The sequence below is a fragment of the Microtus ochrogaster genome, unplaced genomic scaffold, assembly GCF_000317375.1.
Source record: "Microtus ochrogaster isolate Prairie Vole_2 unplaced genomic scaffold, MicOch1.0 UNK80, whole genome shotgun sequence".
Classification (NCBI taxonomy): Eukaryota; Metazoa; Chordata; class Mammalia; order Rodentia; family Cricetidae; genus Microtus; species Microtus ochrogaster.
In genome coordinates, this window is record NW_004949178.1 from 1,047,132 (window position 1) to 1,062,836 (window position 15,705).

A 15,705-nucleotide genomic window follows, 5' to 3' on the forward strand; every position below is an offset into this window, starting at 1 on the left:
TCTGCATGTGCCATCGCAGTCGCGGTGATGCTCGCATGCAGCTCCCGTGCTAGGATGTCTGCATGTGCCATCGCTGTCGCAGTGATGCTCGTGTGATGCTTACACTGTGCACAGTTAACTGTGAGAAGCCAGTTCAGCGTTCTGTCTCAGTCAGTGTTCACTGTAGTCTGAACACAGGCTAGACCTGCACCATCTGATAGTTACCTGTGTGGCTTCTGCGCACTTGGAATGTGGCTAGTCTGAATTACAATGTAATGTATAACAGAGTCCTGTGTGGTGGTTCAGTGGGTAAAGGCGCTGACTCCAAGTCCAGTGACTTGAGTTGGATCTAAGGACCCACATGGTAGGAAGAGAGAACAGACTCTCAGAAGTTGTCTTTTGACCTCACATACTCACAGCAAGCCTCCTGTCCCAGTGCCCCAACTACTAGAGTGACAGATGTAAGTGACTATGCTCATCTCAGACCTGGTTTTGCAGAGTCAGTATGAACATAAGTCACCTGATATACATGGATGCTCTGACTATTTAAATACATATAAAGCATGGCTTGTGTTGTGTTGATGTTGGACGGTATGATACTGGGAACCAAGGCCAAGCCTTACACGTACTAGGAAAGTCTAGGACAAACCCCATTCCCAGCTCTAGGCTGCTCTGAGATAAGGAACCAAGGAAGTTTGGAGACTTCTCTGAAGTTGCCGGACACTATTTGAATCCAGATCTTTCTGTCAACTCTGAGCCCTTGGCTTCTGTCTCTGAGAATCTAAATTCTCTATGGTGAGAAAAGCTGAAGGGATTGCACTCAATGAAGAACAGAGGGAGTGAGGGAAACAAGCAAGAGCAGCAGTGGCCTTGATGGCATCGTCCTCATTGACCTCCTCTTCTCCACAGGAAGTCCTGCCGCCAGAGGAGCCGCTGGTCCTGTCCACCGGAGACCTACAGCTTCTGCACTTCTACGCAGGGCAGTGCCAGAGCCACTACTCGGCTCTGCAGGCTGCTGTGGCCGCTCTCATGTCCAGTACCCAGGCCAACCAGCCGCCGTGTCTCTTCGTGCCCCATGGCAAGCGAGTGGTGGTGGCTGCTCACCGCCTGGTATTTGTTGGGGACACCCTAGGCCGGCTGGCAGCCTCTGCACCTCTCCGAGCACAGGTCGGGGCTGCTGGTACAATGCTAGGCCAGACTTTGCGGGCTACTGTGCTTGCTGTCAAAGGGGCTGCCTTGGGCTACCCATCTGGCACTGCGGTCCAAGAGATGGCACGGTGTGTAGCAGAGCTTGCAGGGCAGGCCCTGCGCTTCACCACCTTGCTCGCTGGCCTGCTCCCCTGAGGGCCTGCTTCTGCAGCCTTAGCTTCCCCTGCCTGCCAGAGCCCTTCTCCGTGAGGGTGGCGAGAGGGCTCTGTCAGGGAAGGAGAGGATTCTTCCCCTTTTCATCTCTTTGGGTCATCTTAGCCACTCACCAAGGCATCTCTTTCCCCGTACCTACTGCTTTTTGTATGAGCCATTTTGTATAAATTATTTATATTTAATATTTCTTGCTTTGTCCAGGCAGGCATCAGGCCCTCTGCGGGTGGGAAGGGACTGGATTTTCCTCATCAGTCTGGGGTGGAGGTTGCTGTACTGCCTTCTGCCTTGGGGGTTTGGAACACGCAAAGTCTGGTGACTGAGACGTGGGGCTACACAGAGCCTCTCTCCTGTTTCTTGACTGAGAATGACCAGTGCATCACGCTCTTCTGAGAGCGGGGCAGGCAGTAACTGCCCAGAATGTAGGAGTCTGGGAAACTACTAAAGGGCTCTGCCCCTGACAGGTCAGGCAAGCTGGCCATGGTTAAATAAACCCTGCCATCTGGTCCCTGACTCTGCTTCTTGAGAGCCTGAGGGGGAAGACATAGCACCCCTCCCCATTCCTGAGGGACACACTGTGTGAGGGGTAATTTTATTCCTTCAAAATCTATCTGATAGACTAGTCCTCAGCTCCTGCAGTGGGCCAAAGGTCTACAAGTACACAGTGAATGTACTACGCCAGCAAAACTGGGGTAGACATCAAGTTATTACTGTGAGCGCATCTTTAAAAAGCCAGGATGTATACTTAAATCCTAGCACTTGGGAGGCAGACGCAGGTGGATCTGGATCTGTGAACTAGGCCAGCCTGGTCTACATTGTGAGACCCTGTCTCAGAGAAGTGACTGGTGATGTAACTAAACAGGTGATAGGAGAGACCAGGTGAAGGGAGCAGCTGGGGAAGGAGATCTTGACCAGAAAGCCTGGAGGGGATGCCTGAGCCAACCCAGAATGGTCTTAGTGCTAGCTAGCGCTTCCAGACTTTGCTGCCAGATGACACCATTAAAGAGGTGCAGATGTGGAGAATGTAGCCACAACAGTCCCAAAAGGCCCCTCTTTAAAGAGCACCCCAAAGGGAATGGAAACCTCAGTTTACCTCCACAGGCCAATGCTAACCAACTGAAAAGCAGCTGTTGGATGACCTGGCTTCCTCAGGTAACTTTCGGAGAGTCTGTCCCTTTCACTTTCCCCAGGCTTCATCACTTAAGACTATCCGAGACCGCAGATAAATGCAGTAGGTTAGAAAGTCTCAGGAGTTTGATGAGATCAGGGCCTATGGCTCAAATGACATTGACTCCAGCCATCAACCACAAGAGAAGGCGGCTGTCATCACTTTGGTTAACCTTTCCCGGAACCTGGCTCAGTGACTGTTGGGGCACCTCAAGTTTTAATCATACTCTTTGGATTTTGGCACCCTTGTGCATTTGCCTCTTTGATTTTGAGCATCTTTCTACTTGAAGGAAAACATTTTCAAATATGGGAGCCAACAAATTCACCCCTATACATTGAAGGCCATTCCCATCTCCCAGATATGCCTTCCAGAAAGGACTGTGAACTCAGAAGAGGGGGTCTGTCTTCAGTTCAAATCTTAGATGTGTCATGGACTTGTGTGTCTGTGGGTAACTTGCCCCTCTTTTGAGACTTGCCTTTAGCTTTAGTATGAGGGTGATCAAAATGGCCTTACAGGACTTTGGGGGAAAAAAGCATAAAACTAAAGAATCATTAAGCTGGGCTATCACACTTCTTTATTCCCAGCACCTGGGAAACAGAAACAGGTGGATTTTTGTACCTGGTTCACATAGTGAGACCATGTCTTAAAAAAAGGGGGGGGGGGATTATTGTCCCAAGATAGAAGGCTGGAGACCAACTAGCCCCAGGATTTCAGGCCATAAGAAGCCCAGTAATTCTGAGACACTAAGGGGGGATGCTCTGGGGGCACTTATATTAGAATTTCTGAGCAGAGGAAGTAATGGATCAACGTCCTGTGGCTTAGTTGTCTTCCAGGGTGGTTCAGAGGAGATAATCACAAGGTCACTGAGACTACCCCTTTCTGGATACTCGACCTCTGGAGTGGCGGGTGGAATAGTCTGTCAAGCATTACATCTCTTCAAGGAGGAATATGTGCCTAATTTTAATATCCATATGCCTGGGTATCCAGTTGAAAATTATGGCTCAAGGGTTGGATGATGCCAAGGTTGTGCATGTTTAGCAATCTCCCTAGGGGTATGGATGCAGTGAGTCCATCAACCGCACTTCGCACAGCAAGTCTGGGGTTTAGGAGAGGTGTCTTTGAGGCAAAGAGACTTGAACTGACAGCCAAAGGCTAAGGGAATGTGGAAGAAGCCCTTGGGCATAGGAACCAGCCTGTGCAAAAGCCCCACAATGCTGGGAAAACAGAGGTCAGCCGGATGGTTAGAATGCAGGGGGTGGGGGGTGGAGGGAGAGGTGGGACGTGGCTGCAGGGAGCACGTGACCAGGCAGGAGGCTCAGGTATGCATTGTCTAGACTGTTTTCCTTGGTGAGAGAAGTCATTGAAAGCCAGTGAGCAGGCAGAGATGTAGTCCGACCTCCATCTGGGGGCCTGGCAAGGTGGTCCAGCATGCGAGCATGGCAGTCACTCTCTTCTCCAGAACCCATGAAGATGGAGGGCTCCAGTATCCTCTGACCTCCACCGTATGCAGCACGGCATGCACACCTACTCATACACATCACACACTTACACACTAATAGATAAAACATTTAAATACCTGCTTTTTTAAAAAAAGATCATTCCATCTGCACCTTAAGTGCAGAGAGAAACAAAGTGGGCTCCTCACAGCAGCTGGGAACTAGGAGTACAGCAGCCCACTCGAGGGAGAGAACTAGAGAGGTAGTAACAGCATTTTGTTAGGGACTTGATGTGAGGTGAAGAAGGCATTTCAAGGGCAAATACCGGACACCTGACCATAGGTAAATGATGAGGGCGCCATTCCCTCAAAGATGGGGGCATTATAGAAGATGCCCAGATTACGGGAGAGGGTGTTGTATGATTCCTTTCTTGAGGACCCAAAGGGACAGTCAAGGTTATATGGTTACCGAGAGGTTGCTTCACTGACCCAGGACTCTGAGCAGAGGTGGAAATAGGAAACAGGTGTACACTGTCTGGGTGGATGATCTCTTGCACGCATAGCACAGAGGCAATGGCGTGAGATGGGAAGGACGGCTTAAACGGAGTGGTGCCGAAGAGGAGGAGCGTGTGGCTGCGGTGAAGAAAATAAACCCTGGGAAGGTGAAACTTGGCGGTCAAAGAAGGAAGTTTAGAAACAGAGGTGGTCAATAGTGCCAGATGTGGCTGGAAGTGGCGATTCAACGCATCTGGATGTGGGGAAACCCAGAGACCTGCCCCCCCCCCCAGTAGAGAACTGAAGCTAGAGAGTGACGCATAATGCCAACCGATTCCTCCGTCTGCATAAACCATCCTGCAATTTACCGAATTCCACATCTGCCTCCCCTAGAAACCACCTCCAAGGGTATCTTGTCCATCCTACAAATCCTTCAGCTCTCACATACGGCCTGGGATACAGTAGGCACTTAATACATTTTATTGATGAAATTAATGTGGAGGGGTGGGGAGTGGATGCGTGAGTGACAAGGAAGACTGGAATGAGGAGGAATCTTGGTATTTTCCCCAGCTTTCTTCTATCCTTCACATTTTTCTTTTAAAACCGCAACGGCCTGCAGTCCCAAGGAACAAACAGCGGAGACCCCCAGCCCCTACTTCCATGCGGGCCCTGGCCCCCCTTCATGTCTGACGAACAGTCTGGACCCAGGTTCTGCTGACGTGGGAAGGGGAGGAGAGTCTGGAGGAAGGGGAGGGGAAAGCGGCGCAGAGACGGTAGAGACGGAGGAGGCGCCCGCGGCTGCAGAGCTGCAGAGCGGGGTCTCGCGGTCCTCGGCGTCCCAGTCCTGCGCACACAGCTGGCCAAACACCAATTCATTCTTCCGGCGCGGCCGACAGGGCCCCTGCGGTCGGCAAGCTGGCTCCCCGAGTGGCCACCGGGACCCCCGAGCCCAATGGCGGGGGCGGCAGCAAAATCGACAGCACCGTAGAGATCGCCCCCAACGCCAATGGAGTAAGTGTCAGCGCCCTGGGGGCTCGGCCGACCTCTCTCAGCCCTCCTCCCACCCACGTCCCCGCGTGCCCACGGCCTCCCCTGCCTCACCTTCTCTCCCCCCCACCCCTCGCCGCAGCAGGTCGGGAGCCTCGGAGATGCGGTGCCCCCAGAGCAGCTGCAGGGTGAGCGGGAGCGCCGGAGGGAGGGGGAGGGCGACACGCTGGGCAGCAGCCTGTCTCTGGCCGCGCCCCCGGGCCCCCTCAGCTTCGAGGCCCTGCTCGCCCAGGTGGGGGCGCTGGGTGGCGGCCAGCAGCTGCAGCTCGGCCTGTGCTGCCTACCCGTGCTCTTCGTGGCGCTGGGCATGGCCTCAGACCCCATCTTCACGCTGGCGCCCCCGCTGCACTGCCATTACGGCGCCTTGCCCCCCAACGCATCGGGCTGGGAGCAGCCCCCCAACGCCAGCGGCGTCAGCGTCGCTGGAGCGGCCCTAGCAGCCAGCGCTGCCAGCCGAGTCGTCACCAGTACCGACCCTTCGTGTAGTGGTTTCGCTCCGCCGGACTTCAACCATTGCCTGAAGGACTGGGACTATAACGGACTACCAGTGCTCACCACCAATGCCATCGGCCAGGTGAGACAGCTGGGCGGGATCTGGAGTGGGAGCTGACCAGGGCAGCGAGGACCCGGCCTGATGTGGCTGCACCCCTCTCATATCCCCAGTGGGATCTGGTGTGTGACCTGGGCTGGCAGGTGATCCTGGAGCAGATCCTCTTCATCTTGGGCTTCGCCTCCGGCTACCTGTTCCTCGGTTACCCCGCAGACAGGTGAGGACTTCTGTGGGGCAGGGCAGATAGAACGGATGGGGTGCTGGCAGAGCTAGCCCAAGCAGCTGGATCTGCAAGAGGACAGGATGGTTCCACTGACTATGCTCTACAGTCTGTCTCAGTCTCAGTCTCACCCCCCATCAAGAAATACACCTATACCCACTTCCACACAAGGAAATGACCTCACATTCGTGACCTGTTACCCCACCCCACTGTTCAGGAGATCCAAATCCGTAAATCAGTGGCCTCATCTCCAGAGTTAAAAGTCACTTCCTCAGCCAAAACCTTGTCTCCACATTCCATGTTCCATCTATGCCTTCGTTGCCCTTATAAGCCCAGCTGCCTTCCTTTCCATCTTTATGGATTGACAGATTCCTCTCCACTGGCTAATAGCCTACCTTGACTGTTAGCCCCTGTCAGTGGCCACATTCCTAAAACTTAATTCCTAAATGTCAATAGCACCATTCCCATCGACTTTACAAACAGATGATCCCATCCCCTGTGGTCATTAGCTATATCTGGGAAAGACTCTCTGAAGTAACCCCTACTCCCATGCCTTCCACCCACCAACTCCAAGAGAAGCTCTCAGACCAACAATCCTATCCTCATGGCTGCCCAGAGCTTTCAGATCCTCTTGGACCAAAACCCACGTCTCCATGAGTCAGTCCTCTGCAAAGACAACAGTTCGTCTGGCTAGCTAGTAACTCTGTGTAGATCCAAATCTCTGTCTCCTCTTCTGAAAGCCAGGACCACTGACCATTGACCTGGGATCTATAGTCCCACCTAAGTGACTCATGGCTCAAACGCATTTATGGCCAGGTTCCTTAAAACCAGTAGCCATCCCCCCTGGTTAATAACCACATATACCTGTGAACCGATAATCCCACACCCAGAGTAGTAGCTAATCTTCAAGCATCAGTTGCGCCGAATTTTCACATGCTATGGAATAATGGCCTCCTTCCCAATGGTGGATAATTTAGTCTAAATTCAGAGGCACGTTAATCAAATTAGCCCATCCTTATGAAAAGCAGTCCTTACCTATCATATTGATTGCTGTATTCTGAGGTATCAGCCCTTCCCCCTACCAAGGACCATCACTCATCCCCAGCTGGTAACTCTGTCTTTGCTTGGGGTCAGTGACCATCACCAGTAGTTCATCTCTCTATCCTTCATGTCTGTTTTCATGGATTAATCAATTAGTCCCATTGGCACCCACCCATCTACACTAAGACCCCCAATTTTATCTCTAGAGATCAATTCTCCAGCCTCCAAAAGTAAGTATTCTGAGCCTGTGGATTAACAGACTCAGTCCCCTGGGTCAGTAGCCCCGTGTCCTCACCAGTCCCCATTCCCACTGTCTACCCATGTGTTCAATGAGACCCAAGCCACCACTTTATGAAACAGTGGTCTCATCCCCAAGGGACGACATCTGTATCATCACTGATGAATAAATAGCTCTCTGCGTGTGCAGTTGGCCAGTGGTTATCCCACAGACCAGGAGCTCCTACTTCATAGATTGATGACTGAGCAAGACGCGATCTGTTACCTCTGATCAATAACTCTCTACCAATGAGGATGAAGGACCCAAGCCTCCTAAGCAGAAAGAATCTCATTCTCCATCCTGAGGGCTGATCTCATATCCATGACCAAAGCCCTAATCTCTGACTGATAGCCCTGTCCCCAAGAGTCATTTGTCCCCATAAAACCATAGCTGCACCTCATTGCCCAGTAGTCAGACATCTTGTATGCAGTCCCCATCCCAACTCCCTTCCGTCTTTTCTTTCTGTCTCTGTATGCCTCTCTCTCTTCAATTTTAGACAGGGTCTGTCTGTGTGATAGTCCTGACTGTCCTGGAACTCCTAAGACTGCCTCAAAGTCATAGAAATCCACCTCCCTCTGCCTCCCACGTGCTGGGATTAAAGGCGAGTGCCACCGTGCCCACTCCGCCACCTGGCTTCAGTACAGCTCTTGCTGCCTGAACTTCATCCTCATACCAGCTTTGAAGTAGGCAGCTAGGGCCCACCTAGTACCTCCTGCACCAGAAACCCTTCCTACTTTGTAGGTTTGGCCGCCGAGGAATTGTGCTGCTGACCTTGGGGCTTGTGGGCCCCTGTGGTGTGGGAGGAGCTGCTGCAGGCTCTTCCACTGGCATCATGGTTCTTCGATTCCTCCTGGGCTTCCTGCTAGCTGGTGTTGACCTTGGTGTCTACCTGATGCGTAAGTGGGGCCCTGCCCTGAGATCTCTGCCTTGGGTCCTGTCTGCCTTTCTGCAGTTGCAGGCCATTTCCACTGCGCCTAGCTCCCAAATGTCAGCTGTCGTTCTGATCTGTTTATTTATTTATTTATTTAGTTTGAGGTTGGATATTTATTAATTTATTTATTTAGTGGATATTTTTTGAGGTTGGTTATGGAAGGGAAGGGGAGAGGGAGGGAGAAGGGGGCAAGGAAAGAGGGAGGAAGAGAGGGGGGGGAAGCGGGGAAGAAGGGGGGTAGAGGAGAGGAGAGGAGCCATGGCAGCAGCTACCTCTTTGGGAGAGAGACAGAAAGCCTGACCTGGTCCAGGCAAGGGTCCTGCTTCTTCCCACTCCGTCCACCCACTTGCCATCATCTTTAAAGCCCCAACCTGACCTTCTTCTGTCAGAGAAGAGTCTCTGATTTTAAAAATGAGTATCGGCCACATACGTCGGCATGCAGGTGTGATTCCAGTACGTGGGAGGCTATAGCAGAAAGGCTGAGCTCAAGCGTGGCCTGGGCTGCATTGGGAGACCTTGTCTCACACCTAAAGGAAATCCTAAGAAGCTATGTGACGTTGGACAAAGGTCGAATTGAAGGTCAAATAGAACAAATAGGAAAGGACCTGTAAATTAGGAATGCTGAGCGCCCTGGCGACTCTGATCCTAAAGTCCAGCCAGGTTTAAGAAGTGGGGTCCAGGCTCTTCCTCCTTGCCACCCAGAGGTTAGTCTGTGGGAGGTGATGGCTGCAGCCTCTGTTGAGGGCCTGACCTAGCTTTCTGTCCTTTCCTCCATCCCTCCCTTTCTCTTCTCCCTCACACCTCCTTATTCCCTGGCCTCTTCTCCCTTCATCCCTGCTGTATCTCCAGGCCTGGAGCTGTGCGACCCAACCCAGAGGCTTCGGGTGGCCCTGGCAGGGGAGTTGGTAGGGGTGGGAGGGCACTTCCTGTTCCTGGGCCTGGCCCTTGTCTCTAAGGACTGGCGATTTCTACAGCGAATGGTCACCGCTCCTTGCATCCTCTTCCTGTTTTATGGGTCAGTATCACCCTTCACCTGTGGCCTGCTTCTTCCCATCTTTACCTCCAGTGTAGTCCCTAGTCCCTGCCAACTGCCCAGTTCCTCAGAGGTGGTAGGGTCCCATCCCTGGGTACAGAGAAGGAAGGCTTCACAGTATATTCTACCGCCTGCCCATAGCTGGCCTGGTCTGTTTCTGGAGTCCGCACGGTGGCTGATCGTGAAGCGACAAATTGAAGAAGCCCAGTCTGTGCTGAGGATCCTGGCTGAGCGAAACCGGCCCCATGGGCAGATGCTGGGAGAAGAGGCCCAGGAAGCCTTACAGGGTAAGAAGCCAGGGGTCTCTACCGCGATGACTTCTGTGTGACTGTGCTTGTGCCTGTTCACCGCGGGAGAGCCCGGGGCTCAGCTGTCTCTGATCGCTCCCGTCTCTCTCCTGCAGAACTGGAGAATACCTGCCCTCTCCCTACAACATCCACCTTTTCCTTTGCGTCCCTCCTCAACCACCGCAACCTCTGGAAGAATCTGCTTATCCTGGGCTTCACCAAGTGAGCCTGGCTGTCTGAGCTGAGGGCCAGGCCAGTAGCTGGGATAGGGGCTGGTTGGGTGGGAAAAGCCTCTTGAACAGGGGCAGAGGATGAAGCTGTGGAGAGGGACTCACGCCCTGCACTGTTTCCCTGCCCTGTTGCGCAGCTTCATCGCCCACGCCATTCGCCACTGCTACCAGCCTGTGGGAGGAGGAGGGAGCCCGTCAGACTTCTACTTGGGTTCTCTGCTAGCCAGTGGCACAGCGGCCCTGGCCTGTGTCTTCCTGGGGGTCACTGTGGACCGTTTCGGCCGCCGGGGCATCCTGCTTCTCTCAATGACTCTCACAGGCATTGCCTCCCTGGTCCTGCTGGGCCTGTGGGATTGTGAGTATCTCTTCTTCTCTGCATTGTGGGAATCCTACAGTTAGGGAACCCCAACAGAATAACTTAGCTACTACGTCTGACAGAGGCCTTCCAAGACTCAGACCTTCCCTAGACCACTGTCCAGCTGTGTAAACTTGTCTGTTCCTCCATTCCATAATGGAGTGCCCAGAACCCAAACAGCAGGGACCAGAGAGTTTGAGAGCCAAGTGGATGACGTCAGAGACTAGGCCAGGTGTGTGTTCCCTACCTTCATTCATATCGTCCATCCCTTTTGGTCCTCCAGATCTGAACGACGCTGCCATCACCACCTTCTCTGTCCTTGGACTCTTCTCCTCCCAAGCTTCTGCCATCCTCAGTACCCTTCTTGCTGCTGAAGTCATCCCAACCACTGTACGGTGAGAAAGGGGTACTGCCCGGGGAGGGGACAGGGCCAGCCAGACCTTGAGGCCTTTGGCTGAGATAAAGGGCTGAAGGATGAAAAGGAGAAACTGTTGGAGAACCGAGGTGAGGCCCACAGCTATCGGCTCAGTGCTCTCTCCGTGTTTCTCAGGGGCCGTGGCCTGGGCCTAATCATGGCACTTGGGGCGCTCGGGGGGCTGAGCTGTCCAGCACAGCGGCTCCACATGGGCCATGGAGCCTTCCTGCAGCATGTGGTACTGGCGGCCTGTGCTCTCCTCTGCATCCTCAGCATCATGCTGCTGCCCGAGACCAAGCGCAAGCTTCTGCCAGAGGTGCTCCGGGATGGGGAGCTGTGTCGTCGGCCTTCCCTGCTGAGGCAGCCACCACCTAACCGCTGTGACCATGTCCCGCTGCTGGCCACTCCTAACCCTGCCCTCTAAACAGCCTCTGAGCACCCTGGTGGGAGGCTGGCCTAACAGAAAGGCGACAAAGGGCCCTAGCAAGGTAGACAGGAAGGCAAGGCCGTCCCCCACAAAAGGCTCAAAGGCACCTCACTGCAGCCATCTAGGAGAGCTCAGAGGGCCGGTCCCCAACCCCAGTTCCTCCCTGCTGCTTTATGTGCTTTGTCAGCAAACATCAGTATGGGGTGGGCAGAGCATCACACTATAACCCTTAGGTCTGGGCTCCATCCTGTGCCCAAAGACAGCTTCCCAGACCTCACTCTCTTGCTCTTTCATTCTGTTTCAATAAAAGACATTTTGAGTAAATGAGCATATGATAGCCTGGACTTCCCTCCCTTGTGTTGTCCTTTTATCTCTCGGAGAAAGACTTTTCTCAGTGCGACACAAACCAGTAACAACCTCGCCTTTCTCACTGTGCCACTCACTGCCAGCTCTGTGCCCGTGCCGCTCACTGCGGCTGTGCCGGGATGCTCACTGGCTCATTCCATCCTTGCAACAACCTCAAGGTCGGTGTGGGGAGCAATTAAGGTTTTAGGGAGCAATAAAAGTTAGCTTGAGGGCTGGAGATGGTGGTTGTGAGTGCTTGCTGACCTTCCAGAGGGCCGGACTTGGTCCCCATGCCCACACGTCTGTCCACAGCTGCCTAGGACTCCAGCTCCAGGAATCGAACGCTGTCGTCTGGCCCCCAAAGCACCCACGCGCGTATACTTAACGCTAACATACATGTGCACAAAGATAAGATGATCTCTTTAAATTGACGTAAAAAAGGAATTTATGAACTGTGGAGCAGGTTAAAGAGAGAGCTCACAGGATGGAGAAGCGAACACACACAGCACAGGCAGGCCTCTGCCTGAACTCCAGTAGAAATCCTTCCGGGAAGCCTCATGCAAGTTTCTTTCTAGCAAGCATGTGATTAGCTAGCTCAGGTAGCGTTCTGCTCTACCCCTAATACTGAGGCTGTGAAGAAGAAAACTGAGTAGTTAGGACAGGACTGGATGTTGTTTAGAAATGAACAGTGACTGTCTACCATAGTGTTTCTCTTACTAGTGCTCAAGGACTTGATAACTGAGCCAAGGTTCCAAAGTTAGACCCTGTTAGAGCCCAGACAGAGCTAGAGTTCTGTTGAGCACAGTGGTACACGCCCTTAATCCCAGCTGTTGGGAGGCAGGAGGAGGAGGATCTCTGAGTTAGAGGCCAACTTGCTCTACATAGTGAGTTCCAGGCCAGCCAGAGCTGAGGGAGAACCTGCGCGTGCTTGTGCGCGCGCACGTACACACACAGACACACAATAAAAAAGGAAGAACTGGAGGCCATCACTGTACTCTGGCCACCTTCCCCACTAAACTTTGGACACTTCCCTTGGCGGTGAGGAAAGGGGTCTCTGGCCTTCCTGGGAAGTGGCAGTAGGGGACTCCAGCTCAGTTGTTAGAGTGCTTTACACTAAAACTGAACTTTGACCATGTGTGCCTGTAGTCTCAGCATCCAGGAGGTGAAGGCAAGAGGATCAAAAACTCAAGGAAACTGTCAGTTACAGTTAGAGTTCAAGGCTACCCTGGGGTACATGAAGCACTGTCTAAAATCATAAAAACCCACACTAGGAATATTAATAAGGAGGAAGAGAAGTTTGTGGTTAGAAGGATCATGGGCCTTTTTTGCTTTAGAGATGGGATCCTTTTATACAGTCCAGGCCAGCCTTGAACTTGTAGCCCAGGCTAGAAGACTGCTTCTTGAAGGAGGTGAGGCAGATTCCTTGCTCAGTGCGCCTAACTTGAGCCTACTGTACAGGCAAAGCAGATTCCTAGGGTTTGGAAAGGGTAGGCTTTAACTTGGGGGTAGTTCTGAGAGAGGACTTTCTAGGAAAATGGAAGTCCTTCCTCTTCCAGAAAAGAGGTCGGTCATCGGCAGCACTGGGCTCCCTTCTCCTTCCCTTTTGCCGATTCATGTCTAAGGCCGCACGCTATCAATAATGCCATGCTACAACAGGGCTCCAAATAAGTGTGTTCCTGGAGACCTCATAGGAGCATCCTCAGTGACTCCCCACAGTCCCTTGAGAAGGAGCCATTTTTATTCCTGCTCCATCACATCACAGAACAATGAGAACTGAGAGAAACCGAGGGGACTTGTGGGGGGCAGAGCCAGGCAGCCGCCTCTACTCACCTCTTGTTCATGGAGTCAAGTGACTGGTGTTGCCTTTTGCTGTGTGTGAAATGATTTGAACCATGGCTTGAACTGGAGTAGAGGTTCTCCTCCTCCTCCTCTTTTTTTTTTTTTTTAAAAAAAAAATATAGGTTCTCCTTTTGTATCCCAGGCTAACCTCAAAGTCACAATCCTCCAGCCTCAGCCTTCCCCTGTGTCCTGGCTAAGGGACACTTCAATGAAATGGCTCATTCTGTAAAACCAATGAAACAAAACCAACCGGAAAGCGACCATAGCTCCTGTACGGGAGGCAGGTAAAAGTGAACAGGAGAAAGGTATGAGTCACACAGGGAGGAGGGATCACCCCAGTTTCTGGACTGGTGGAAATGGTCAGTGTCTGTAGCCCAAACAACTGACGTCAACTTCTCCAACCATACGACCTTCCTAAATTCTCAGCCTATGGAAAAACTGACCTTCTCTGAGGATGTTGCAAGACTGTAGCTTGGAGAGGCACCTGTTGAAAGTTCCACGAGCTGGCCAGGGGAGTAGCCGGATCTTGAAGAGGGAGTGCCTACAGTCTTCTTCCTGCACAACAGCTGGAAATGGTGTGCGGTTCTGACGTAGGGTTCATCACTTTAGCCCCACTGCCATGGAATTATGTAATTCAAGCTGGCTCTGAACTCATAGTGACTTGCCTGCCCCAGCCTCCCAAGTGCTAGGACTAGAGGTGTGAGAAAGTATTTCTCTAATACTTTGCTTATTTTAAGTTTTTGTTGTTTTGGTTTTTCAAGACAGGGTTTCACTGTGTAGTCCTGGCTGTCTAGGAACTCACTCTAGACCAGACTGGCCTCAAATTCAGAGATCTGCCTGCCTCTGCCTTCCCAGTGCTGGCGTTAAAGGTGTGCGCCACCACCCGGCTATCTCTCTAATACTAAATTCATTGGGAACCCCCAAGAACTTCAAGGATATATAGTTTTTAGACAAATAAGAGAAATGACTATTCTGTTTGTACTGGTTGAAATTTGGGCTTTCTAAGTGTTTTAGCTGGATTTACGACTAAGTCATAATGGACTATTATAACAAGAGGACAAACAGGGCACATTTCTAGCATTAGAAAGTTGTATGAGATGGGCCTGTGAAAATGAGTGCTGCTAGGTCTGGCAACTCAAGTTCCCACAATGTGGGTCAGAAGAACCCACTCTAACGAGCGGTCCTCTGATCTCCGCACGTGCACGTGGTACACCCATCTCCCAACACACACAATATCTCATTCTTTAAAACTATTTTTAGAAAGCTATTTAAAATGACACGATATCCACTTTTTGCCCTCTCAAGACAACCTCATCTGGTCACCAGGCAACCAAGTTTTACAATAGCTAGCCACCAACGTCTGGCTTGGCCTCAGGTCTGAAAGGAGCCCATGTTCCTCATCTTGTCCCCTTGAACTGACTAAGAACTCCTAAGACTAGTAAGTGCAATCTGTAGAGAAGATGCGGACAAGTACAAAAGAAGGAAAAACAACTACGTACAACAAAGTGCACTGCGTGGCTGACGTAGCTGTTCCCAAGGGGGCTGGGGAGTGAGTCGAGGGTGTTGATGGTCTGGTGTACAGAGCAGAGGCATTTTACTGCATCTCACATGGTAGAAAGGAAACTCACAGTCGCATTTTTGAAGGGCACAAAGCATTTTTATAAAAGCAGAGCTCGTGTGACCTACCCAGCTCTCAAAGACCCTCACAGTGGGAATAGGTGTCATATAAATTTGGGGCTACAAACATTCAGACCATAATAGGTTATACTCTATTAAAGAAAGATAGGGGGCTGGAGAGATGGCTCACTGGTTAAGAGCACAGACTGCTCTTCCAGAGGACCTGAGTTCAATTCCCAGCATCCACATGGCAGCTCACAACTGTCTGAAGATCCGGTTCTAGGGGATCTGACACCTTCACACCAATGCACATAAAATAAAAAGTTAAATAAACCATAAAAAATATTATAAAAAAAAGACGGGAAAAACTCCTTAGCAAAAATACTCTTTTAACCCGGTACTCAGGTGGCTGAGGCAGGCAGATCTCTGAGTTTGAGGTCAGCTTGGTCTACACAGCAAGTTCCAGGCTAGTCAGGAATACATAGTGAGAACTCATTTTGAAAAAAGGACTGAATTTTCAGAATATAAAATCAGTATAAAAATGACTGTTTTAGCCGGGCGGTGGTGGCACATGCCTTTAATCCCAGCACTCGGGAGGCAGAGGCAGGCAGATCTCTGTGAGTTCGAGGCCAGCCTGGTCTACAAGAGCTAGTTC

At 51.7% G+C, this 15,705-nt stretch overlaps 2 protein-coding genes across 3 annotated transcripts in view; both read left to right on the forward strand.

The window, feature by feature from the left end:
* Efs (embryonal Fyn-associated substrate) overlaps positions 1 to 1,844 on the forward strand; it is a 9,172-nt gene extending 7,328 nt beyond the window's left edge. Inside the window, exon 6 of the mRNA XM_026777662.1 lies at positions 889 to 1,844. Within this exon, the coding sequence (XP_026633463.1) occupies positions 889 to 1,323 (435 nt within the window). The 3' untranslated portion in view covers positions 1,324 to 1,844. The remainder of the gene's footprint in view (positions 1 to 888) is intronic.
* A 3,345-nt stretch (positions 1,845 to 5,189) lies between these two features.
* Slc22a17 (solute carrier family 22 member 17) lies at positions 5,190 to 11,586 on the forward strand. 2 transcript variants are annotated; one of them, XM_005370467.2, is made up of 10 exons: positions 5,190 to 5,447; positions 5,566 to 6,057; positions 6,147 to 6,250; positions 8,313 to 8,467; positions 9,352 to 9,517; positions 9,677 to 9,822; positions 9,939 to 10,044; positions 10,190 to 10,407; positions 10,691 to 10,802; positions 10,958 to 11,586. In XM_005370467.2, the coding sequence occupies exons 2-10, from the start codon at positions 5,791 to 5,793 to the stop codon at positions 11,244 to 11,246; spliced, it is 1,563 nt and encodes a 520-aa protein (XP_005370524.1). In that variant the 5' UTR covers positions 5,190 to 5,447; positions 5,566 to 5,790; the 3' UTR covers positions 11,247 to 11,586. The 2 variants fall into 2 exon arrangements, with proteins under 2 accessions (XP_005370524.1, XP_026633465.1); XM_026777664.1 differs by having other exon boundaries at positions 5,569 to 6,057.
* Positions 11,587 to 15,705: the final 4,119 nt, after the last annotated feature.